Below are 27,725 nucleotides of genomic sequence, written 5' to 3' on the forward strand. Positions count from 1 at the left end.
CTTTAGGACCTGTTTTTGAAGTGGGGAGCAAGGTGTTTCCGTTGGGCTTGCCTGTGAGAAGGGATGTTTGATGTAGATGAGTCTTTACACTTCCCTGACTCCTTAGCATAATTACAGCTGTGAGAAACCATGTTCAAACAGATAGTACTGTTATCCTCAAATGGACTAGCCCTAAAATAAAGTTGGTGGTTTTAAATACCCACTACTGACAATAAGTCCTTTTTCTCCAAGCAAGCAGCCCACAGGATTCACTTGGGGTTGGTTCTCTGCTGTGAACCTCCTGCATTAGCACACCTCGCAGGTGCTCTGGAAACGCCATCTCTTGGCGTTGTTTGTGAACCTGCTTCTCCTGCCCTGCAGAGAATTATGGCTGCATGGTTAATGAGTTGCTCGAACCTCCGGGTTGGGTTTCAGTGGCAGCCGTGTGGCGCAGTTTGGCAGCGTGGGACTGGTGCTGCTGCAACATGGGCAGGGGTGTGCTGGAGTTTGGGACCCTGGAGCCTTTCTCTTTGGGGAAGGTGGTGGGGACCCAGCTTTAGAGCCTAGTTGTGGTCCTGTTTTAGAGGTTTGCATGGCTGGAAACCAGAGGAAAGTGGCCATCTGAAACCTGCTTTTTGCATTTTTTAAAAAGGTGTGTTTTACCCAGTAAAAGAAGCATTTTTTGTTGTGTGGAGTTTTTGTTCGGTTGTTCATTTGAATCTTAAGTAATGCTTCAGGTGAAGTGTTAGTTGGCTGTAATAAACCCAAATTAACTTTTATCTTTTCTTCCTTTTAATTTCCTTTATTTTGGCTTTCAGTGTTATTCCAAAAGATACATGACTCCTTTGCTCATAAATGTGTTTAATCCTTTCTTTACTGCATTTGTAATGAGAGCTCTATTTTGATAAAAAATTTTTTAGGTTTGGTAACAGTAGAATTAACGAAGAGGGAACTGGAATAAACTTATTCAGCAGTAGCTGGACTCATGAATTCAGGAAAAGGTGCTACAGCCTCATAAGGACTTAACTGTACTACAGCTGTTTTGCTGTCCTGCTTTTTTTGCCTTCCAAAAGTTTGATTAATTAATCCAAACAGTTAAATTAATATTGTTTTTCTTATAGAGCAAATTACATTATGATTCCTCTGGGTCAATGTACTCAAGTAAGAATGTACATAGTCTGCATGTATTTACACATTTCTTTCTTACAAGTTTAGTACACTACAGTGTACTAGTTTAATTTTGTACATCTTTGACAATATTGCCATTTTTTCCTTAATAGTTCAATATTGGTCATTGGTCATAAAGTTCTTGGAGACAGGAAGACAATAGTTTGCTGAACTGTCGTGTACTGAAATACAGTTGGAAGATTGCAGTGGAAATAAGTAATTAGTACATTCTTAGATGATAGTTGTAATAGTGCTGCTGGATAGATTTGTCATCTTTGTTCTGAGGTTTTAATTTCCTTCTTTTTCTGGAGATGATAATAGGGTGAAGGTGACGAGTTGGTCTGGAAATGTTAGAAGTAAATGCTTTAAACTTCAGCAGGTCAAACCTTTATCTGTTTAGAAAACAAAGTTAAAATCTGTGAGTATAGTACTGCATGTCTAGCAGCAAAGGTAATGTGTGTATATGGTCACTGTTAGTCAGCTGTCTGTAGACTACATATTTGAGTAATCTTGGAGAAAAAAGTGACAAATTCAGCAGTAAAAGAATGCCAAATAGTTGAATGAGATGGCTTCTTACTCAATTGTGCAGATAACATTGTTTGACTAGGACTAAAAAGCAGCGCTGTCAAGGAAACCTTTCAGGCTCAGCATGAAGTCATACTATCTAATATTTATGAAGGGAAACTCACAAAAGATGCCAACACTTCAAAGGACATTTAAAAAAACCTTAAACAAACTAACCCCAAAATCCCAACAAAAAAACCTCCACCCTAACCCTCCATCTTGTATGTCATAGTAATTAATGGTCTAACCCTCCCACATTTTTTTTCCCCTAATGGTGGTAGTAGGAATTTGTACAAATGACATCACCCATCCTAAATATTTTTTTTTTTCCTGTCTCTGATCTAGTTCCTTAGGAACAAACTTATTAATTATTTTAAAAATGTCAGATAACTCCCACTATTTTATCTAATTTCTTCTTCCTTCACTCTCTGTATTGCTGTCATACTCTCATTACTGTTTGCTTTGTTCCAACCCATCCCATTATGCTTTTATTCATCCAGTCATTGTTTTCGTGTCTGATCTTCAGCTTATTCTACTTGAAACCCCCTATACTCCTCAGAGCCTGCACTAATCATAGACTTAGTGTTATCAGTTCTGATTTATTTTTTCATTTGAACATCATCTGATATAATGCTTTTGATGTTTATGGAAAAGGGAGCCCTTTTTTTAATGAATGCAAGAAGACTTAAACCAGGAGGTGTTACCTTTTGATTTTTTCCTCAAGGTTTTGAACTGTTTCCCAGCCAGAGCTCTGCTACAAAGTTTTCTTAGACTTCCCTTTCAAGCATGCTACTGTGGTTCCCTTTGGCTGCTTTGCCTTTGCTGGCTCAAGGTAGGCAGCCAGCTTGTTATTGCATTCAGTCCCCAACAAAACTGTTCTACCACTTGCTTTGTCTAGTCTTGCAAACTGCCTTTACTGTGAAAGGATCCCTGTTCTTGTCATTGCTTCAAAAGGGGGACTATATGCTACTGAATGATTGAAGGTTAGATACCTTGCTTATCAATTATGGTGATGTTTTGGCTAGATTTGGCAGTTCACGCTGCACTTGAATCCCCACCCCGTTTTTGCAAGGGACTAACTTGCTTGGGTGAAATTCTAGGTTTTATTAACAGCAGGAAAGAGTATGTGGAACAGGCCAGAATTTGTACTTTGATTCCAAAGATCAGGTGAGGGTTGAATGCGTTCAGCATGTGTAAATATTGATGTCACATTCAGAAAGCTCTTGTGGGCAAGCAGACCTCTTACCTGGTCATGACAAGGTACATTTTGCACTAGGAAGGCAAGTAAGCTTAAGTAAACTAAGATGAGTATTTTTATACAGGTGTAATTTAGGGTAGACAATCTTGAATAGGGGTCATTACCTTTGTAACTGATCACATCATAAGCTATATAAAGGTTTAGCTAATAGCTTTCAAACTGAACTTCTTAATCTACTTTATTGAGTAGGTAAAATAAGCTTGACAACATTGTTTGTAGAATTTATTTCAAATTAATTTCTCCTTTAAAGCTGTCATGACAATCAGTTCTTTCCAGGGAAATGGGCTGTTTTGTCACTTATTTGCTGTATCACATGCTTTTGGTTAATTGACTAGTCTTAAGCAAAACCAGAAACACAGTATTATGTTTTCAAGTAGTCCTTGTTTTGATGTTTTTCCTTTAAAATATATTTCTGGTGTATTGCATGGTTGTGAAAGAAATTACAAGAAAAGAATGCGTTAGTGATTGTGGATTTCTGTTTCTCAGTCCAGGTATGATCATAGCTCTAACCTGATAAGGTGCTGCAGTCAACTCCCTCTTTGCCTTTCCCAGCCTTTCCATATTAAGTTTTGAGGAATTTCCCTATTGGGAGGCATTACTCATTATCACTGCCGTGAAAAAGTACCTAATGGTGGGGAAACCAGGAGAGAGAGACCAGATCTCAGCACTGTAAGCAAAGCTCTCCTTTTTTTGCTCCTGTTTCAGTATAAACCAGTACCAACGCTGGCCTAGTGCCTGCATTCCTCTGTAATTGGTTGCCACAGCATACTGAGATTGCTTTGTGGGAAGTAGATAAGTATTCTACCTGCCAGGCAGGAATACAAAAGCTGACATAGGAAGGAGTGGGGAATGTCAGATCTACTCGGCAAAATTTGGCTCTGTGTGTTTAAAAAATGCCTGGTGTTGTCTCATGTATTAAGTGATTTGAAATTTTAAAATCAAACTAGCCTTCAAGTTTGAAACTCTGAAAAATAGCAGCAGTTGATATATATTGGGTAATAGATATATATTGGGTAATGCATTCTTGAACATTAGGTTGTTTAATTCTGTAAATTATGTGAACCTGGCAGTGCATGGGAGCTTTAACAAGCTTGTAAATACAAGGTTCAAGAGACTTGCATTACTTCAGATAGCAACAGGAAGCTTTGTTAAAACGCTCGTTTGTTGGATAACTGTCTTAAAAATGAACAAAACCCACGTAAGTGGGCTTGAATTACTTGTGAAGGCACTATATGTCAGTAGGAGAGTTGAAGAAAAAAAACAACAAACCCAACAAAACACCCAAAAAATCTAAAAGCAAAACCACAAACCCAAAGGAGTACTCCACTCAAGAGCAAGCAGCTCTTTACCAAGTCATCTTTCCAAAATCACACTCTGTCCTGCTCCATTTTACACCTCTAAACTCCAGTCATGGCTTGCATGGCTCCTGCTTGCTGTGAATGCAGGCTGCCTTCCTTTGGCCTCCCAATGGGTATCCCCTTAACTGGCCTCAGGTTTCCAGCATCCCAGTATGTTCCTCTTGATTTGGGGTTGGAAACCAGCTGTCAGAACATCACCTGAGCCTGCTAACATTGTTTGTAGCAACTGGAATAGGCAAACTTATCAGCACTGTGAATAAAAAGCTCACACAACTGAGAAAAAAAGTGTTATTGCTTTGGTAGCTTTGTGGCAGAAGGTTTAGCAGGTGTTTACCTAAAGGTTGGCCCAATATTCTCACCCACCTTGTGATGGTGGAAGGGTGCTCTGCCTGCCCTGGTGCAGGAAGGTGTTCCATGCTGCTGGGAACCCAGCTGTCCAGCTACCCATCCTGTATCTAAGCTTGGCACTCAAGCCACATTTCATACTGACCAAGCCACTGCTTTTTGGCTATTTGGGAGGTTTAAGTGAATTAATTTGTTGAAAGGAAGGAAATGACCAAAAGATTTGCTGCTGTATTTGCGGTGGGGGGGAAGACACAGGAGCAGCTATTTTAGATGGATGCTTTTCAGAGTGGTTTCCTTGTGGTGTGGTCGCTAGGTGCGTGTTGATCTTGTAGTGCAAGGAAAAAATTGCCTAACAGGGATGTAAAGATGTAAATGTTTAGATTTCGCTGGTCTAAAGCATACACTGTTTAAATGCTGATTGAAAAACAGCACAGATTGTTTGCAAGCTAGGACATGTCTGTCATATGTTTACTCTTTTTTTTCTTCACTGTTGTAGGAAGTGCTTTCCTCTTTTAAAGTGAGAACACCAGAGCATGTGCAGACATTGGAAAAATGGCTAGCTATTTTGGGTGTCAAATTTGCTCTTTTTTCATTTACCTGTTCTCTTGGTGCAGGAGCAGGACTTGTGCAAAAACTATATGCACTCAGTGCCACTGCAGATCCTGGCAAACAGTTTGATCTCATTAGATAGAAGGTAACAAATTGATTTGATCCTAGATGTTTTGTAGTCTCTGCAAAAAGCTGAAAGGGGAAGAAAGACATGTGCTTTGGTAGGCTTAAAATATGAATCTGTCAGCTAGGCATAAATGGGGAGGAAGATGAGGTGAAGATAGAGAGGAAAGAATGGCAGAAAACTGTTCTTCCATGACAGTTGTTTACAAAGTGCAGATGTTCGTAGGCTGGCTTTTCACAGTGTCCGTTTGCTTTTTCTTCTTGAAGGCTTTGAAAACATCATGGTTGTAAACTTTCTGGAGAGGTACTTCTCCTCTAGTTCCCTCGCATGGCAAATAAAATTCATACATGAGCATCTTTGGTTTTGCTAAACTGAATATGTAACAGTTATGATCAAAGTTAGCAGGAGGTGTTTTAATTTTATTCTGGTGTTTAGGTTCTGACTCTGAGTTCCGAGACTTCTGCAACACATTTTGAAGTTCTTTCCTGTAGTTTGAGAGGCAGACCGTGGTGTAATTCCTTCAAACAAACTAGCTTTGTGAGACTTTTGGATCTTTTGAACTTGTGTCATTTTGAACAGTCCTGGAGGATAAATTGAATACAACCAGAGTGTCTAAAAGAAATTTTTTTTCTGTCCTTATAGCTTCTTCCAGATCCCTTCGAGGACCTTTTGTGGTTGTAAGTGTTACGGCAGAAGTTCTCTGTCATGTGTGAGAGAATGTATTTTAAAAGCATGTGGCAGACCATGGCTTATAAAATAGATGAAGCATGAATGTATAGAACACAGTTCCATGAAGTTTGAAGCTTTAAGGTCTGAAAGAAAAGCCTGGGTGCAGAGAGGTAATTCATAGTAATTCTAAAGAGTGGGGTTTTTTTGTTCATTAGGTAAGCTTTCTTTTGAGACCTGGGCGTTTCTCCAATGAGAATGTTTTCTTGCAAAACATATGGACTGGGGTTTTTTTTGCTGCCAGCGATGAAACTTTTTCTTCCCAAGTTTGAGTGGCAAACAGTCCTATGTTGCATTGAGGAGCAGATTGAGTAATGACCATGAATGGAAAACACTAAGTAACAGTGCAAAACTTTAATTTGGGATTGTCTAGTATGGGATCAAATATTCTAATGAAAATGTAGCATATAATTAAAAATTACTTTAAACCTGTATGAGTTTGTCAGCTGAGCACCATTAGCAGCAGAAAAATTGTGTCATCAGTCTTGACTGCTTGCCTGCTTCTGAGGCTTGTGAAAGCAATAAAAACTCTTCTAGCTAATGTGTGAGCAATATTAGCAATCTTTAACAGTAATGATAGGCAAATATGCAGTTTTGTCTTTGATTTTTTTTTTTTTTTTTTAACACACCTTAACGAGTCAAATCATTAGAGGTATTATTACCTCTTATGCAAGCTGATTTTTTTTATTTATAGGCCATCATGCTGCATTAGCAAATGAAACATTTTTTTCAATGTAGACAATGGTCTTAACTCACAAATAGTAACTTTGAACTGTTGTCCTCTATCAGAAAACAACATGTCTCCCTTAGGGAACATGGTATGGGGACTTGATGCTTCTCTGACATTCTCAGCAAAGTTTTGTCACTGTGACTTCTCAAAAGTGAAATTTCTAGTTAGTTAGTTATTTTACACTAGAGGAGGTAGAGATTAGTATTGACCTGCAAGCCTAGCGGATAGTGTGACATTTGTGTGGATAATCCCTGTTTTACTTTTTTCTGTCTTTTTAAAATCAATAGAAATAGCACAAGTAGTTTCTAGACTGCTTGACTAGTATCATACTATAGATATAGTGAAACAGTAGAATTTTCCCTTTAAAAGCATATTTTGCATATATCTGTCTTGATCCTTAGAGATAGCCTTTGGTTATTTGTTTTTGTACATCCCTTCCTGAATCTGTAATGCAGATTAAAATTCTGCTTAATTACTGCAACTTCACTTGGTAGTAAAATGGACATGATGGTTCTCAGATGTCATACAATAGTTTCATGAAATACAGTTTATTGCCTGCTAATAGAATATGAGATCTTTATATTTCAATTTTGTTATGGTAATGAACTTGAGACCTGAGGTTTCAGAATATTTTAGTTGCTTGCCTATGTAAAATTCAGTGCAAATGCTTACTTATTTGGTCTTAAAAATTTGAAGGCATAAATTATTTATTATATATAAACTAATGACATTATTTGGTGATCTGAATAATGTAGGTGTGGGCACAGCTTCATATTTGGTTTTACAACATGGCAGTTAGGTTTAAAAAAAAAATTACCTTTGTATACTTTAGCGTATCCTGAGCTATTTATGGGAAATCTTAGTAGTTGGGCACTGCAGTGCTCAGCTTTGACTTTGACTCAGCTTTTCATGTTCTTTCACTCTTCAGTGTTGTTAACATAGGACCTTCAAGCTGAGGAAGGTGAACTTTGACTTTCAATCTGCAGCTTCTAATATGAGTTCATCAATGTTGTTTGTAGCGCCCAAAAGGCATTATTTAGGAAATAGATTAGTGATAGCTCCTGTGTTTTTTGAAGAGACTGTTTCCTTTTGTGCTGTGGTGCTGTTAAAAAGCTGAAGCAGGCGATAGAGGAAGCTGTAGAGTTCCTGAATTCTTCAACTGGCACAGTGCAGGAAATAGAGCAATGAGTTGTTATTGCCCTGAATACATTGGCTTAAGGTGTTATTTTATAAATGTGTTTTTAAAAATAAGCATCAGAAAGATCTTTTACATGAGCAATAAAAGCTACTGAAAATGTGGAAGCATTATGAGTATGCCTTGTTCTCATCTGTATTGTATAGTACTTGAACAGTGTAGGGAGCAGGTCTCTGTATTACTTCAGTTGCTTTTTCCTATTTGTTTTTCTTCTCTCATTTATTCTGCGTGCAGTAGATGGTATCTGAACTACTGCTAATCCAGTATCCAAAGTCTTACGGTAATGCTTCACACTGTGTAAGATGACACATTGGATCCTGCCATGCCTTAGCTGCATGGTTTCATTCTGTGTGTGTAAAGCAGCATCAGTGAAGTTGGCATGACCTGATCGACACCCTAGAAGTTTGAAGGGTCGTTCATACAATCTGGTTTGGTCCTTTGCAAATGTGGCGAAAGTATTTTCCATAGAAGTTGGATTAAAGGGTGCTAAGAACATGAGTACTGAAATCGATGGTCAGTATTGGTTTTCTACCAATAAGCTCTTCTAGAATTTAATTAACTTTAGGTTATCTGATTTCAAGATTAAGTTTTCAGATAACCAGTCTTGCTGTTGAACATGTTATTGAAAGGCTGCAATAATTCTTTTTTCCCCACATGTAAATACTATGACTATGTAAAGAATATGACTATTTTGGCCAAATAATTTCTATAAACCTATAAACCTGCCTGTCCTGCTTTATTACTTGCCAGTCTGTGTCCTCTTCAGCCCTAAGAGCAAAAAGTGGTATGCCTGAAGCTGTACACATTTTAAGATTTTGCAGGTAAAAATCTGTATGATGTGGGTAATGTAAACCTTTTGGGAGAAAAAAAAAAAAAGAAGGTGAGGGTGAAGGGTAAGAAAGATCTCAGAAAAGCTGAAGTAGAGTCTTTGTCTCTAAAACTTGCCTTAGAATGAATATGTATATATAATTTTTATATATAAAATACATACAGAAAAACCAAACATTTGACATGAATATTATTTTTTTTAAAGATAATTAATTTACTTAGTGTTGTTACTCTGTGACAATAAGTGCAGCTCTGCTTTCTGTAACTTAACCAATATTAATGTATAATTAATGGTCTGAAGAGAGCAAAGCCTTTTCTGTTACATCTGTACAGTATTTTGAGAGCATGGAGTCTGTCATCAAGTCCCTCTATGCCATTCATCAAGAGATTGGATGGTCCCCAACAGAAGTGGTAATCCCAGTCCAGCTGTGTGAGTGTACATACGTACGGACCAGACAGAAGAACTGAATTAAGAATGGGTGACTTACTGTGCTGCATGGCTTATCTCCACCAGGTATTTGCAGCTTCTCACAGTGCTTGCATTACCTTCAGTATGTTATTGGCTTAGCGGGATCTTAGGCACATGTCAATCAAGATATAGTGTAATGCTAGAAATAAAACTCAGGTTTATTTCCTCTCCTGCCCACCTGCTCTGGTCCATCTTTGACATTCATGTGTGGTCATGCTGAATCCAGAGTTTAACATAGCTGGATTTTTCTTGAAAACACTTCACAATACAAATTTACCAGAGATATGTTATAATGGAAAGTTAAATGAAGTGCAGGGAAGGCTTGCAAAGCACTTAATAACTCAATCTTATGCAATAATTAAGCACCTAACCTCTCGTAGTGGTGCGGGGATTTTTTTTAAATTTATTCAACTGTATATATTGGATTTACTTCTTAGAGGCAATGACTACTGAGCAGTCAGTAGGTACTTGATTTCTAGACTTAGGAATGATCCAGTTTTTCTACTTACTTACTGGCTTTTAAAATAAAAGTTAGGTTCCAATTTTGTGGAGGTTAGCAGAGGAAAGAGTCATCAAAATTACTTGTGGTTTGGGTTTTGTTTTTAAATCGAAACTTCTTTCTTCGTCAATACCTTCATTGAAGTTAAAATGCTTTCAAGTACCTTCTAAATAAGCAAATAGAGATACTATCATATATACGGTCTACCCTGAAGGCTTATTTGTGCATGAACTCCAGCATAAAGAGCTGTCGGATAAAGAAGAGGTATCATTATATTTTACTATGGAAGAATTTTTTTCTTTACTCTGTACTAGTTCTGGTAAATATTAGGCTGGCATATGTGTGAGAATATATGTTAATATATATGTTATCATACCTGTTTAAGGTCTAACTTTAAAATGCCTATGCTTTTTATTTTTATTTTTATTTTTAATGGACTCATTTTCTGCTTTTTTTCTGGAAAACTTAAGAGGATAGCTAGAATGACTGAAACCTTACCCATGCAATTTTTGATGATACATATTCTCAGAATGCTTTGCTAGACCTATTAATTATTTATGTGACAGAAAAATAATTTTGCTATGCTGGAATATATCACAGATGTAAGACACTGGAAGAAAATATAAGAAAACTGAATCTTTAAATTTTTAATATTGACTTTAATTTTAGGGTGAAGAGCTTCTGTTATAATGATATTCCAGTCTGTTTTAAGAGTGATGGTTTGAAACCTTGCAGCTACTTCTTTGGATATTGTGTGTGTGTGTAGAGACACACACAGGCTTTCAATGTGGATATTAAACTTTATTCTGGTTCTGATTGAAAAGATGCTTCAAGAAGTCTTTTATTCTTTGTATCTCAATTTGGAGGTATTTTGACACCATAAGCTGTAATGCTTAGTCATCTAAGGCTTTCATGCTTGTTCTATGTTTACAGTTTAATTGATTTTAATTTTTGTTTTGAAGTGGTGCAAAATTTTATCATGCGATACTTCTGGCTTTCAAATTAATTCATATATAATTTATAATCAATATGTCAGGAAAAGCTTGTGGGAAATAACTATAGGTAAGGAGCAAGTGGTAACCTGCTATGCATTGCTCAAAATGAAGTTTATCTTTTACTTTAGTTGTTGCTTTAGTAATGCCTTGTAATTTGTATGGAAACTTATAAATATTACATTGTGGTTAAATACCTCATGGGATTTTACTGCAAAATATTAGAATTGAATTTTATATTAATGGGTGACATCTAGTTTCTCATTGGGAATATAGAAAAGATAAAGTGTTTCCTCTGCAGAAGGTGAAAACAGAAGTTGGTTTTCATAGGTGTTGAGTTAAACTTCAAGTCTTCTATTCAGAAAATCGGGCTGGATAACTTAACCATCATTAAGATGCATTGATGATAGATATGGCTTTGAAGTATTTAAATAATTCTTAACTACAAGGGAAGAATAATCAGAATATAGATTAGTACAAAAAATACAGGTTGACTAAGGTTGTTTTATCTGATAATAATTTGGGAGATTATTTTAACCAGCAAAGAGGCAAAGCTGATGCATGCTTAAGAGCATTTGTATTGGTTGTCTTAGGGCTGTATGTTGATACAAAACACCTTTAATTTGTTATACTTTTTATTCCCATTTACTTTATTTCATATCTTTGAAGGAAATCAATAGGTAACCATAAAATGTAACTATTATTGAAAGGACAAACAAGACTTGCCCATGTCTTTAGTGCTAGTTTTTCCCTTTGTTGTCAGGAGTGGGCATTCTGACAACGAAAGTGGGTTAGAAGCACTATCCTTTCATAAATGACATTCCCACAGATTCTGTAATATTTACAAGTTTCAAGAGCCTGACATGTAACTGTACATTTTCAGTCATGAATGTAAAGAAACTCTGAGAGCACTTGGAGCGCAGTAGTCCCATCTAGAAAAAGCAGGAGTACACCTACTTGCATGAGTGGAAATTTCCCCATTTACCCGATGAAATTGTGGTAATGAATAATTCATAGTAAAGTAAAAAACAAACAACAAAACCCAAACAAAACCAAACCAAAAGCAACAAAAACAAACAAAAACCAACACAAAACCCCCAAACAAAACCCAACAAACAAAAAAAACCCTTATTCACAGTTACATATGGTGTGATTATATGTGGAAGGTCCTTGGGTATAATACTCAGCAAACCTGCTCTTGATTTAATTCCTTGGTAACAAACACATTAATGATAGTTATTCTGAAAATCAGGTCATAGGTTTCTTTTACTAACTATTCATAAGCGAGTTGGAAAGAAATTAAATGCTAGTATGGAAAAAGTCCTTTTAAAAGTCAGTCTTCAATACAAAAGATGAGGAAAACAAGTTATTTTTGTTCTGCTTGACTGCAGCGTTATTGTAGGAGAAGGCATGCATAACCAAACTCATACAGAAATGTGTTTAATGTACTTGGAAAACATTAACTTCTTTTTGTAGTTGTATTTGTTGCTCCTGTAAGCCTGTTGCATGGTTTGATTATAGGATAGAATTCCACGTCTTTGTTTTATACCCAAGGGTGAAAATAACTGTTTTGGGAGTGGTTTTGCTTGTTTTGGTTTTTAAATTAAAATATAACTCTTAGCTTTCTGGATTTGAGATATTTATTTTGGGGAAAGTGGAATAATAATTAAACTACTCATTTATTGATAATGTTCAAATATGTCTCTGAGATTTTTGTTGGTTCTTTTGTGAACTAGCCTCCTGCCCAAGGCTACAAAGCTGGAGCTGTGATTTGCATGTGATGGCTGGTCCTGGTTGCTCATGGCTGGAGGCTGATTGCTGGTGTTCAGAGCTGGCATCTGGTCTTGCCTGAGATCTCAGTGACCCTTCGCCTGTCCCAAAAGCAATTTCCATTGCAGGTTGCTTTGTGTGATTCTATGTACCCTTTTATCTTGCGGTGGGGTTGATAAGCCATTTCAGTAGTCTTGGTCTATTTAAAATACAGTTTTAAATGCAGGTCATATATGGAAGAAAAATAGTAGAGCAGGTGCTAATAACTCAGCTGCTCACCTCTTCTGTTCTCCTTCCCTTGCCCTTTAGACTAGGGATTCACAAAGTTTTTTCCTTACAGATTTATTAGCATACAGCATGTTAGGCTGGTGCCTGTGATGTGACACCTGTGAGATAGCTCCTTCAGGAGCTTACTGTCTGCAGAGTAATGTTGAAGGCCATGAAGGTGGGAAGTAGAGTCTGGTTTTCTCTGTTTGAGATTCCCAGCTGGTGACAGTTTCCTGGGGCTTGACTAGGCCATTTGAGCTCCAGTTGTCTGATGGCTGTGATGACCAAACACTCAGCTGTTTATCCCAGCCTTGGCACAGTTTCCATGGTCAGCTGGCTCTGTCAAGGACAGCCTCAGCTGGGGCTCTTTGCATGTTGTAAACACAAGCTGTGAACTTCCACTGTGTTACTGGTATGATTTTACATGAAGTTGTAAAAATCAAGGAATTCCAAGTTTTCTTTTATGAACTCAATGCGAATTGTTCACACTGGGGTGTTTGGATTTCTTGTGATGAATTTCCAAGTTATTGTTTCAGTTGGGGCATCCAGCATATAACCTGAAGATATTAAAACAAAAGTAACTGTGAAGAACTAGCATAAAAACCAACTGTAACCTTAGTCTAAAACTTAAGCACCTCTCTGATTCTATAATGAACAGCAGCATGCAAGTACATATTACTGTTAGTTCTTGAGTAGTTCCTATGGATGCTGCCAGACAGATTATTAAGAAGTATAGAAAACAGCAGGTCTGACTTGCTGGAGGACATGTGAGAGTTCAGCAATAATAATGCACACTGTATGATCTTTGATAGCATTCATAATTCTTGTTATTTTGTGAAAAACTTCAAAATGGGATTTCATCCTTGTTGCAGACAGCTTTAGGGTAAGATTCCTGTCATCTCTTGTGTCTAGTTGACAGCATTTAATGGAGACCTGGGCTTGGGTTTAGAGACTATAGTATGATTTATCAGGGGCAATGGTTGAATTTCATGTAGAAATAGATACATAAGTGGAGAAGACATTTTAGGGTTTTAAGTTATGAAGAACATAGGGGAACATAACCTGAAAACTAAACCTAACTTTCCAAGTCCACCTTAAGTGTGGGCTAGGTTATCCAGGTGACATGCTAGGCTTTCTACCGAGAAGGACCTTGGCATGAAATGGACCTGTAATTACTTGTGTTACTATCCACAGTCAGTTAAATAGAAATCATCAACTTGTTTATTCAGGTTTATTTTTTTCACAGCAATAAGAGTTTGGGGCTTTTTATGGTTTTGGTTTTTGTTTGGTTTCGGCAGGTTTTTGTTAGTTTTGGTTTTTCTCCAGGTAGAAAGCGCACATATATATAAATGTTATTGGTGCTGTTTTATCGGCTTTTATATTTGAAGCTTGAGCAAGTGAGTGGCAAGATCTACCTGTATTATAACAGTTGAAAAAAATAATGCTCTGCTGGAATGTTGATTAAGATTAAGTATCAAATTTCCACAGGGTCTCCAAGCATGCCTTATCCTGCAGCACGCTCTGCGCTAGGAGTGCAGAGACTGAGTGCAATTTTCTTGCTTTCTCCAGACAGATCAAGAGCTGAATGTTGAAGATGCCTTGTGGTTGTTACTCTCTGCTGGAACTCAGCTAAGGTGGAACAGAAGTAGAACATACATAGAAAAAGGGAACAGTGGAAGTGTAAGATCGGAAACATTGGGAATGGCAAGTGAGAAAGGTTGGGGAATATGAGCAGAGAGGTCAAATAGTGCTTTCCCAAGAGCAAAGTCTGTAAGCTCCAGGAGCGTTAGGCATTGCAATGTGGACTGAGCCCAAAAGGCCAGGCTGACAAAGCTTTGAATGTGGCTACCAAAAACGTTTTCTCAATTAGTGGCTGGCCCACTAAGAAGAATAATTTTCTCCTTTTGCCCATCAGTGAACTAGTTGGTAGACAGCTATTTCTGCAAATGAGAAGTTTTGAGGGTTTTCTGTTTGTCTGTTTCGGGGGGTGGAAAAGGGCAAAAAGACTGTGCAGACTTGTGTAGTCACCTGGCTATTTGGTAAAAGGTGAACACAGTGCTGAATAAATAGTTTAAAACGTAGCTGCTAGAAAATTAGAGAATGTGCAATTGAAGGCTTTGTATACAGTTGTAATCTGTCTTCACCTTCTGTATGTCCCTTGTCATTAGATGACTACATGTTTTACTTATCAACAAATATTCCTGATTAAAAAAGCCCATTTTCTGGAGTAATAAATAAATGATAAATAAAAAAATACTTGGCTAATTGCAGACCATATATCAAGAACAGTTTCAAAGCAATAGGAATATATAGTGGTTTATATGGAAATACTGTTCAGAATTCACCTAAAGAATCATTTCTTCTTTTTTTCTCTCCTTTAAAAACAGAAGAAAAAAAAAAACCACAGCAAACAAACAAACAAACCCCGCATCTTTGGGAAATAATAGGAAAATACTGCTGATCTCCTAGGAAAAGATGCTGGCTAGATAAATCAGTCTTGGCAACTTACAGTTTTTCGTTTTAGAAAATATACAATAGCAAACTGTCAGTTGGTTGTCAAAGAAAAGTATGAGGGAGTACTGGCTGAATTCTTTTGCGTGTCGGACTTCTGAGTTTTCTGTGAGAAGGGAATTTTAACAATTGCATATTGTTGCGCGAGGATGGATCACTGCACTGCTTTGTTGCCCCTGGTGCTCTGTACAATTTTGCATGTTTTTTCATGCATTTCATGTTTGCTTTTTGTAGTGATGTATGTGTAGATATGGTTCAGAATTTATTTTATTCTAAATTGTTCAGCGTTTTTATTGGCTTTCGAGAAAAGCCAGCCTACGTTTTAAGGCAGATACACAAATAAGGGGAGATTGCGAAATAGTCCTGATGTTGGCCCTGTCTAGATTGGCCAGCAGTCTAGGAAACACTCGTATTATGCAAGTCTCTTTATAGCTAGCCTCTAATAAGTGAGGTATAATGTGATAATTGGTATGGTAATTAACCTGGAAAACTATCCTCTGCTTCGCTTGCCAACTGGCTTTATATGCTCTGATGTTAATGGGTAAACTGATCCAGTGAAGAGAAGCTTGAAATGTTTACAGGCTTGACTGTATTTAATTAATCTCTTATTTCAATGAATAGCTTTTTTTCTACTTGGGATTCATTTTTTTTTCTTTTACATCCGTAAAAACTGGTTGTTTGGTGTTCATGAGAATGTTTTCCAAAACAGAAAAAAAAAAAACAAAACTTTTTTTTTTTTTGTGTGTGCGTGTGAATGTTCTTCCTGGATTTAAATTTCTGGCTTCATGAATTTATGTATGCTAGGCTGTAAAATATTGACATGTTTTAATGTTAATTCTGGTTGCTTTGCACATGGTGTTTGTGTATATATATTTTCCTGAAACAAAATGTTATTTGACAGAATGTGATCTGTATTAACACCAAGCTGTTTTGTCAGTTAAGAGTAAACAAAATTGTTTTATTTTAGTGAAACTCGTGTGGTAAATATAGAAATATGTAGAAAATCTGTAAGTGGGTGAGGGATTTACTAGTTACTGATGATAAAAACTTGTCTTGACATTGCCTTCCTGGTTTACAGTAGGTGTTTGGGTGGGTTTTTTACTAATTTAAACTAAAGCAATGTCAGATGCCTGACATAAGCATGGATTTCAGAGGTTACCTGTGATTCCCTTTAGAATGTTCACATTTGGAACATGGAAGTGCCTCTATACGTGCATTTATGTTCTGGTATACTGCATACTAATTTTACAACTTATTCTTTTTTATAAGAAGCATTTGTTATTATAGGCATTTGGGACTTAATAAGGTCTTCATGATTTCTCTGCAAAACCATAGATGTAACATAGTGAATTATAAGAACTGCTATTAAACATAATTTTTGTTTTACAGGTTATTCAGCAATAGTTATGAACTCCCGTTTACGAGCCTTAGGTGGGAGGATAAATAACATACGAGCATCAGAACTACCAAAAGAGAAAACCCGATCAGAGATAATCTGTAACGTCCACTTTTTGGATGGCTCAGTACAAAGCTTCAAAGTTAACGTAAGTTTGGAAAACTACTTTTTTTGAAAATACATAGAAGTTTGCTTGAAAGCTGAATATCAAATGTGGGATCCTGTGGCATGGAATTTCCAAAAGATGGTGAAGATGTAGCATTGCCATTACAAATTGCAAAATTACTGGTTCTGAAACGGATTTATGAAGTGCTACTTTAATTTTCTTTAAAGTCAACCAGCTGAAACATCACAAAATCATGACGTGCAGATTGTACCTGGAAAAAGGTCTTCTGTATGGTATGGAAACCATGAAGAAACAGATCTGGTGATCATTATCAGCTATGAATAAGTAATTCATATTTAAAGGGAACTCCCAAATTTGGATGTGCTCCTTCTTTCATCAAAGCACTGGTAGTGCTAAAATGAGGAGGCCTTGCAAACTCCTGTGCTGATGTCAGTACATGTTTTCTGAAATGTAAAGATGTTGTGAACAGTGAAGATGTCATGGCTTAGTAGGACAGTTCTGTTCAGTCCTTTGTATTTCAGTGCATCCTCTTTGTTTGGGAGCGGGGAGGGAAAGAGGGTTAATGGAGGTTTGTACTCTACATTTTTACTGTATTTTATCCTATAAATATTATGGTTTTTAACCTTTACTGCTTAAAATTATTCATTTTTAAATGAAAATAAAGGCAATACCTTCACTCCTCAGTCAATTTTCAGTAGAAGTATCTGACCATGCAGAAAAACTGTGGATGAATTCAAGTATAATCATATGAATTTGTGATATGATACTTGTTTTAGCAATTTATCCTATTTGAGAAGAAGCATTTTGCTGAGAAAGCTGCATTATTGGATATCTTATATTATGCAATGCTTTATTGTAGGAGATTAAAAACTTCACCTGAAAACTGTATTTTCCTAACTGTTATTACAGTTCTGTCTGCAGACTAATTTAATTTTTAACTTTGTCTATTGGATATTTATTGAAATAGAAATGAATTGGTAGATAACCAGATTTTTTTTCTTTCTAATATATACAGAAAGAATATATTTTATTCTCACATTTTAGTATATATTTTATCTACTATATATGTACGTATATTTATATATGTCTTTGTGTGTGTATGTATATGAAGTAGCTAACATTGGGGACTGGGGTACAAGGAAAGTAGGTATATAAGAGAAAGGGCACCACATCAGTATACAATTCCCATTGTTTGTCTTCAGAATGCTCTAGAGGACTGCCTTGTCTATCACTGAGCTAGCATAATTGCCCTCCCACCTGCGTGAAGATCTTTGAAAAATTAGGACTTTTAAACTTTTTGGAATCCATGCATAGTAGTATATTCTTCCTTGTAAATAAGTGTTAACACAGCTTTAGATTTAGTTCTTGGCCTGAAGTCCAGCGCTGTACAAGTGAACTTTGCTTCTCATTTTGTGCTTTAAGCAGTGAATGCAATAGGATAAATGAGAACCACACTGAAACTCCAAATCCAGCTGATTTCCCTCTCTGCCTTCAGTGGGTATCCCTGCTGGTTACCTCCTTCACCCAGGAATCAGAAGGGCCTCCTTTACTGCAGCTGTAATGCTGAACTGTCATAGGGGTACTGCAGGACCCATTATTGCTCAATTGAAAAGAAGCAGGGAGCATGGCTACCACACTATATTATGGGCTAATGCAAGAACATTTGATTAATTACCAGAACATTTACGTTCGAGTACTGAGCTTTCTTCTCAGGATTGACTACTGAGGGAGCCTGCACTCATCTTCTAGGATGGCCCTTCCTGATTATCTCACCTTGATGACTGCCTAAGGACAGGCTTTGCCACACTCTGGTTGTGTTGCAAGGTCCAGTTCTCAAAAGGGTTTGAAGCCATCTCGTATCTAAGTTCTTCGTACTTTAACAGAAAAATTCAGCATAGTGAGAAGTTTGTGCCTGTCTGTGCGTGTGTTTTTTATTTTAATTGCCAACATCATTCAGTTTTATGTCTGTGAGCAAAGAGTAACTCAGGTCTGTGGTCAGTCTGGGAATCAGCTAGGCATGTATAGAAGGAAAAATAGTTTTGCCCTGAACAGATTTTCCCTGCTAGTGAAGTCTTTCTGTGTTACTTTAGAGAAAATGTTTCTCAAATCAAGACATTGATTTGTAGATCTGATTTTGCTCCATACTGTATTGCACTGTCTTTGAGTTATGCTTCTGTCTTAGTACCTGTGATTTTTGCTTTTCAACAAGTTGGCTTTTGGTAATAGGGTTTCCTTCTAGAGATAAAATGATTAGGCAGTAGTAATGAGAGAAGTTGCACACTTGAAATTCAAATCATAAGGAATGTTTTTCCTTCTCTACTCCTTCTTCCAGTATTTGAGAAGGAACATGATTTTTGCAATTAAACCCAACAGTTACTGTTGGTATGTTTAAAATTATGGGCAGAGATATACCTCTTAGAGGTTCTTTTTGCTTGTGGGTGTGAGTTTTATAATTTTAAGCCACTCATAGTAAAATGCAAGGGTGCAGAATTGTTGGATCTCTGTCACCAAGTTTTCCTGATGGATATTGTTTGATAAGATGAGACGTGCTTATCTGTGTCCTTGCATGTCGAAAGAACTGCTATATGAAGTTTCAGGCTGGCAACAAGTCTTTGCCTTTATATTGAGGTAGAGATTAGTATACTCTGACTGCAAAACAGTAAGATGGTATGAAATTTGATGATGCCTGTGAGGACAGCGAGAAAGTGATCTGACTTACAGCAGGCTTGTTAGTCTTAGCCCTTCGTGGGGCCTGACTTTGTAATAAATGCTGAAGGAAAGAATTAATGGAGGGGAAATTTTTCTGAAGTTAGAACTGGAATGACTAACCTCATATATCTGTTGTTTTAAATCATTTTTAACACAGAGGAAATGCAGTGGGTCAAAACTCTGTGAGCTTGGATAAATATTTTGTGTGACCTTTATATAGGAAAATACTGCACTGGAGTGTATGGAATCTAGAAGAGTTATGGGAATAGCAGGGAGTTGGCTCAAGAGGTAGCAGTAGATCTTGCTGTAAAGGAGATGTTAAAAGGGAAGAAGGATATTAATAGGGTTCTTGACTGTCAAATTTCATTAAAATGCTGCTATTGAATCTTCTTCAGTAAATCAAAAAAGTAACGTTTGAGGCCTTAACAATAAAAAGGATACAGGAATATGAGATATCAGGTAGGTTATCTTGAATAAAGAGTAATTGCAGTGAGGGAAATCAGTAGTGTAAACTCGATAGCTTTCATAAGATGATGTAATGGGGTTTTTTAAGCTCAATTTTCAGTTGCAGACAACAGAGGAGGAGAACACCAATAGTTTGCAGGCTGAGCTGCTCATGTGTTATTGTTCCAAAAGAGGTGAGCACTGTTAAGCGCTGGACAGGAGTCTTCAGCCAATGTCAAGGAAGTATTAACAGTGTTGGTCTTGGCATTGAGGCCATCTTCTGGGGAATGTAATACATGAATCCTAGCTACTCATAGACAAAAGAGGGAAGTTCCAGTCAGGCAGGCATAGAAAGTACAACTAGGATGCTCTGCAAAAGTCAGGACCTAAGGAAAGAAGAGGCTGTTCTGTTTATTCTAGCTAAACAAAATCTTGCATGCTCTGAATAAGAGTATCAGGTGAGTAAATAAATTCCGGGTACAGAAAAGGACAGAGTTAGCAGAAGAGCAAATAAATTAGCTGTGTGTAAAATTAGTGTGGAAATTAAAAGAAAGCGTAGCAGTTCAAGCTCATAGGCATATGGGGACCAAAGGACACAAGCTGTTTGGTGGTAGATGACTGTAACGGGCTGAATTAGGAAAGAATGACCTCAAACAGCACATGAGGGGCAACAGGTGTTGTGTCTGAAGTGAGACTAAATTTGCAAAAGCTTAGGTGGCGCTTAACTTTGAGGTTATCATTGCCAGAAAGTGGGGGCAGAGCTCTTGCAGCAGAGAGGGACAAGGGCATGTGCTGTAGGGGGATGTTGCACTGTCATCTTAAAATGTCACTTTGTACCACGTGTAGAAGTTGACAAACTGGAAATGATTATTTGAATATTTACCCCTTCACTTCAACGAGCTGGCAGTCTTCACTTAGATTAATGCAGCAGTTAGGACAGTGGATCTTGATCACCCCAGCTTCTATGACATTAAAAATAATGAATGGGTTTTTTCTCTTCAAAATAGTGTAGCTTAGTAGAAATTAAACCTGACTAATGTAAATTCCCTAAGTAGAGCAGGAAATTGTTGCAGCATAGGCAGAATGTAACAGGTGTTAGTTATGACTTCTTTAAATATTAATTTTTGGCCTATCTAACATAAGGTGAAATATATTTCAAGGAAGATTTAAACAGAGGTGAATGTGTGGTTACATAGTGGTTGATGCAAAGCTATTTACAGTTCAAAATAAGGATTGGTGGATGTCAGGAACATGAAATAAATGAAAACTTCTGGGTGGAAACAAGCAAAGGTCTTGGAAATGTTTCTTTTTAGTAGAAAAAAATTAAAATTCTTAAGAGCTTGTGTCATTGCAACAGAAGAGGCTAGCGTGTAAAGTGCATGTTGTTCTGTTTTTTTCTCTCGTTGTAGAAAGGCAAGAGCTTTATTAAGAATGCTTTAACTACTTGCTGCAATGGTTGACAGGGTTAAGGAGAACTTTGTTCTAATGCCTGATTTAGCTGAACAGTGTTCGTGTTGGTTTGCCCTCTTCCTATGGTGGAGGGCAATGAGAACAGTGTGCTGTAAAGTATTTGACATGTACTATTAGAGTACACTGTAGTATGGACTGTATTGGAACAGATGTCAAAATTCAAAAGCAGGGATGTGACATGCTTAGCTTGCCTCACTATACACCTAGATCTCAAAACTATTTATGTGCAAAATAGATTGAACATTGTGCAGCGTGAGCTGTGTGGTAACTTTATTTTCAAGTATATAGGCTGAAAAATAATTCAGATGTTTTTTAAAGACAAAGCTGAGTAAATATAGATTCTTCTTGAGGAAAACCAAAAACCTTCAGCTTCTAGAATTTTAACAACTGAAGAAGACTTTAACAATTTAAAATGACATTTTGTACTTAGCTTAGATTTCTGGAGTGGGTACTTTACCTAGGCAGTGTGTAAGAAACTTAGTGCTTTTAATACCAGAGAGCAAGAACTGGAGCCACAGAAAAGTAGTGTTGGAAATTGGTTTTGATAGGAAATGTGGAGAGAAACAAATAGTAGGTATGTAGGTGGAGGAGACTAGAACTGTCTGGGCAGCTGAGTTTAAGGTTGGGAGACCCACAGGAAGTATTGCGAAGAGAGCACTGCTGCTCAGCTTGGCTGCTGAGCAAGAATATAGTAGCAGGGAGCTTGCTTGTCTTCGCAGGGAAACAGAAAGCATAGCAATTTGTGTGTGCTGGGAAGAGGGGAGCATGCAATTGTGAGAAGGTGGGGAGAGAGAAGATGAAGGCATCTGAATTGGGATGAAGGAGCAGAAGCATGAAAAATAAGAAGGGAATTAGAACATAATGCCGTTGCAAAGAAAGGAGACTGAAAGTGTTGAAATGCAGAGAGAAGAGAAAATTAGCAGAAGAATCTGCCCTCTGTGGTCTTCTGCCCCATTTGTAATGAAACCCGAGATGCCTGAACACTTTCTTTCAACAAAGTGTATGTCTCATCCCCTGTAATTATTGGTTTTGGTCACAATATGACTTCAGTTGCTCATTTAGCTCGTGTTAGAAGTATGCACCATAGATGTGCAATTATGCTTCTGAGCAGTGCTGGTGTCATGAGATGTCACTTGAAAGGGTTTTAACGTTCTGCTTATAGAAACACAACCCTGGGGAAATGAATATGATATGTATAGTAAGACAATGCTAAAGATGTTCACATGAGGAAATGCCCATTATTTCAGAGGGTTAAGGTGATGTCTGCTGTTTTCATAGGGCCCTCTTGTGTACACATACGGATAATATCTTGACAGCAAATCTCAGGCCTTCATAGCGGAGCCCACCTCATTGGTGGTGCTGGACAGAGCTGCCTCAGAGATGCACAGCAGTGTGGCTGTGCATGATGAGGAATGCTTGGTTGTGTGGTCCTTACCTGTCACTAGGTCTACACTATTTAAGTAAAATAAAATGGGTTTGATCAGTGCTGTGATTTGAATATCCTAGAGAACAGTAACCTGTTCAGAAGACGGGGATTAGGAATGTGCAGCTGAGGAAGGAAGAGGGGACAGAGCTGCTGCTTTTGAAGGCTGCTTTTGAAGACTTACAGGCCTGAGTGGACTCACATTTATTTCAAGGCCTTTTGTTATGGAAGTTAGACAAGATGGGAGACTATTTGAGGGGAGAGGGTAGTCTCATATGTAAGACAGTTGAGTGGTGCCTACCTTGTTTTCTTCATATGTGACTTTGATCCAGGAAAAATGGGCACAGTTTTCCACAGGAGGCCAACAGTTGGCTGTTACCGTACCTTACATCTGAAGCCTGATGTGGAAACACTGAGCATTCCTATCACAAATGAGCTACTGGGAGTAGCTCATTTGATCTAGCAGTAGGAAGTGTTGGATAATATTCCATCCTCCAAAATAAGGTAGCCAAGTGGGTGTCTTCTGTTTTAATCTTTGTCCTTCTTTTCCCATCTTTTAAATAGGAAGTTTGCTTCTATGATGTAAGGGAAGACTATGGGATATGTTATTATTTAAAGCACTCAATTACAACAGTATGGTACCCTGTAAAAGCAAAAAAGATTAATCTGTCATCTGAAAAGGACTTGAGTGTTGTATAATAAACAAGGTCTAGATAAAGAGAATTGAATACAATATTGGCTTGTTAAGTGGGCATTCTTATGCACTGAGTAAGACGGGGGCCTTCCACAAAAATGTGATCATTTTCATGCTTATACATGAGTTCCTTTGTTTCAAAAGATTAAGAAATTTGCTTCAGAAATCAGAACTTAAATCAGAACTTAATTTTTAAGAAATTTGTTTCAGAACAAAGTGCTTGTCTTTGCAGTCTAAATAATTTTCCTCTGGTAATTTTTGTTTGCACGTGTATATTTTATTTTTGCTTTTAAGAGTAAGATTTGGAAGATCACATGAAAAATTAGTTTGCTATGTTTTTTTGAATAAACCAGATAGCAAGCAAACTTGCCTGATTTTTGTTCTGTCCAGCAATTTCATATATGAAAATCTAGACATAAAATGCCATACAGCTTTTCAAACTATTTATTATATTATGTATTAGCATATTTAGGATTGCAATGTTCTCAAGGGGAGTTTGTTCCTTTTTGTGGTTGTGGTTTTTGTTCTTTCTTTCTTTGATTTTTTAATAGAAGTGGTTCACAGTGTTCCTTGGCAGAATTTGATTAATCCACAATGCCATGGCATGGAGCTACTGGTTTGGTTTGGGGAAAATTATACTATGCTTATATTTCTGGATCTCTGCTGCCTGTATAATTCCCTGTTGCACCAGCTCTTCTGTGGTACCTGCCTTGAGAGATGTCTAGGCAGAAAGCACATACTGGCTGAATGGCAGCTGAGGGGCAGGTGGGAGTTCAGGCTAAAGGACAGGATATTATGGCTGGAGCGCAGCATCCTACCCTTTTTTCTCTGTCCTGGTGTATACTGATTTTGGCTTTTGACAGCTCATGTGGAAAACGGCAGAGGCCAGAGCAGCCCCATGTGGCTGTAAGCCACCCTTGCAGGCTGTGCTTCTGAGAACTACAGACTGTGGTCCAACGAGAGGTTGCTTAAAATTGAGTTGCTGGACCGATCTCGAGGGCTTGAGTTCATGTCAATTCATATTGAGATTTCACATGCCTAATGTATTTTGGGAAGGAATCCTCTTTAAAAAACAAACTAACTAAAGATACTTTTATCAGAAGAAAGTTCTTATTGGTGATAAACTTTGAACCATTGAATTAGCAGCTATTTTTATTCATGAGTTATTTCAAAGCGCCCACAACATTTATTTCAATTAATTGTACCTCAAAATGTGTAAGTGTTACAGAGCTTAACTTCTAAAGTTTTTTTCATTTTCAGAAACAAGACACTGGACAGATTTTGTTGGATATGACCTATAACCAGTTGGGTGTGACAGAGAAAGAATATTTTGGTTTACAGCAAAATGAAACTTCAGTAGATTCACCTGTAAGTATAGTAAATAATAAATGTGTGCATGTGTATGTGTATATACGTATGTATACACACATATACATGCACACAAGCATAAATAGTGTTAATTTGTAAATATTTTTAATCCATCTAACAGTTTTTCATTTCACAGCGATGGCTTGAACCAAACAAACCTATTAGAAAACAGTTAAAAGGTAAGACTTGCTTTTAATATTGTTTTTAATCTTGATTGTAACTGTGTAGTCCTGCTTTTCTGTGGTTTTATGACTAGGATAAATACAGTTCTTGTGAATTAGTGTCCAGATGGTAGATTTTCCTTACGAACAAGGCTTGTTTGTCTGCCAGTCTTTTCTGCAGAGCTTTCTCCACCTCTTACTGCTAACTGGGTGCTAACAAGACCTGGTAGGTCACTGCCTTTGGTGCTGTAATAGCATCTAAACATCTGAACAGTGTTGGGCATCATGGCTGTGAAAGCAGTAGTCCTGTCATATGGCGCCAGTAAATTCCTCCTGATAGGGAAGATAAAGAAGAGGAGGTTTGATTGAGGGAAGTGGAGCCGGTTTCATGTGTAGGTTCTGTCAATTTCTTGTCTCATGTAGAATAATAATAATTAAAAAAAAAAAAAAGCTTGTTTTTATTAAAAAACCCCTAACCAAACAAAAACTCAACACTACATGCTTCCAAGTGCATGTGTTGTTCTAGTATGTCTTGTTTATAAACAGCTTTGAGTAATACAGAATGCTTACCAAGAAAGACAGGCTGGCCAGCATGACCCTGCCAGATAGTTTAGGACGACTGACTGACAATGTCCTAATTCGTGCTGTGAAATTTGAGTTATGTTTTTCAGCTCTCTTATTTCTACCATATGCTATAGATTGTGTACAAATTGAAATAAAATTACATAATATTAACATGCTGAACTTCTGTATTATTCTTGTATTTATATGTAAGATAGAATTGCACATTATCCCAATTGAGATGCTACAATATATTTTCAATTCTTTTCTCATCTAATACCTACGAGGTAAAGATACCTGTCTAATGCCTTTTATGTCAAGTAGCATATACAAAGTACTTTATATGAAAGCATCACAAATTCTGAGAGTATTTTCTTTTCATAGTTGGTGTTGGGGATCAGGAGACACTTTTTATGGTTTCTTTTAGATTCATGAGAAAAACACGTGAGATTTCTATGTGGTTCATGTATTTTTTCTATAAGTATAGAAATAGAACCTTTTTTTTTAAAACAAAAAATTGATTTGCTCTTCTAAAATATTGCAGGAGGTTTTCCCTGCACCCTTCGTTTTCGTGTAAGGTTTTTTATACCTGATCCTAACACGCTTCAGCAAGAACAAACCAGGTAACTTCTGTTTGATGTTTGCTTCCATGGTCTAGGAATATGTAAAGCCCTCCTTTCCCATCTGCACAGCTTGACAAACTATGCTTTCTTAGGTTGAAAACTTTTTATACTTTTTGTATTCAATGTGCTTGGAATTGGCAGCTCGATGTGATGCTCATAATGAATGGTTTCTGCTATACATAGTCTACAACTCCACAATACAGCCAATAGTATAAGCTAGTGCAAAAATGGCAGTTAGTTTATTTGCATGTTGGATTCCCCCTCCCCCTTTTTTTAGCCCCTTCATTACTTGAAGTACTTACCTATTGCATTTTTTTTCCTTTTCTTTCCGGATCCCTTAATTAATCAGATGCAAAGATTAAAAAAGAGGGAAGTTCAATGATTAAGCTGTCTGTGTGCTCTAGGTTTGTTAGAAGTTTTGTATCAACACTGAGTCAGTTTTGAACATGTGTAGTAGATTTAATGTTGAGGGTGTGGGAGGGTGAGGTTTATTTTGTTTCAGGAAGGACAGATAACAGTTCTTGTTTTCTAGTTTGCCCATTACTTGTAACATGCAAAGATCTCTAATGTTTCAGTTTATAATAGACCTTTAAAATTTACTTTTGTAACCTGTCTCTGAGGTTTTGGGGTGGTGGGGTACCTGAATTATAGGCAATTTTCAATTTACTTGTCACAAGGCTTTAACTGAATACTTGTTCAGTGCTTATCATTTGGAATTTAGAATTCAGATATGCCCATTAATCTGGCTTTTTTGTAACTGTCGTTATTAATTTCAGTGATTCGAGAATAGAAATAGTAGATCATGTTAAATGATACTTCTTGTAGAAAACTTCGCTGTTGACTTGTTTTGGTATTTGCTAATCATGCAGTTGTAAGCTTTTCTGAAGTTTTAAACTGAAATTATTCAAAGACCTTCTCTTTATGGTTCTTCACATCCCAACTCCCCAGTATTACTATAAAGTAACATTGTCAAACACACTAATAAGAGCAAGGCTGAACTGTTCTTGGACAACTGTTTCAGAGCTTTTCATCAGCATCTGCTATTTGAGAAATGTCGTGTCCTCCACTGAGTAGTTCCAAGATAGACTACCACAGTCTGGGGTTGGCTTTCTTTTTAAGTTATACCCAAGATGACTATTACTGGGAGTAAAAGAGCTCAGTTCTGTAATGATTTGGGTTTTGTAGTGTTTGTTGTGGCATTAATGCTGGTCCTGGAGTTGTAGTACAGACTGCCAAAGACCTTTAAAACTGTTATGAGAGTAAGTGGGTGTATGATTGCGTTATTTGTAAATGCCACTAAGGTTTATTCATCTGTTCGCACAGTTTGCCAGGAAATCTTAATAAAATAAAACTGATGCATGTAACCATTTAAACCATACCTTTAAAATGTGAAAATAAACATATGTTTGTTTTTGTTT

The 27,725-nt window shown here is 37.1% G+C and overlaps 1 protein-coding gene across 2 annotated transcripts in view; it reads left to right on the forward strand.

Moving 5' to 3' along the window:
- Positions 1-27,725, forward strand: part of PTPN3 (protein tyrosine phosphatase non-receptor type 3) — a 150,526-nt gene that overhangs the window by 54,491 nt on the left and 68,310 nt on the right. The window contains exons 2-5 of one of the 2 annotated variants that reach the window (XM_030502421.1): positions 16,721-16,875; positions 24,855-24,962; positions 25,084-25,141; positions 26,229-26,307. In XM_030502421.1, coding sequence (XP_030358281.1) covers positions 16,721-16,875; positions 24,855-24,962; positions 25,084-25,141; positions 26,229-26,307 — 400 coding nt within the window. The remainder of the gene's footprint in view (positions 1-16,720; positions 16,876-24,854; positions 24,963-25,083; positions 25,142-26,228; positions 26,308-27,725) is intronic. The other variant, XM_030502429.1, reaches the window with a different exon arrangement.

This window comes from Strigops habroptila, chromosome 1 (genome assembly GCF_004027225.2).
Source record: "Strigops habroptila isolate Jane chromosome 1, bStrHab1.2.pri, whole genome shotgun sequence".
NCBI lineage: Eukaryota > Metazoa > Chordata > Aves > Psittaciformes > Psittacidae > Strigops > Strigops habroptila.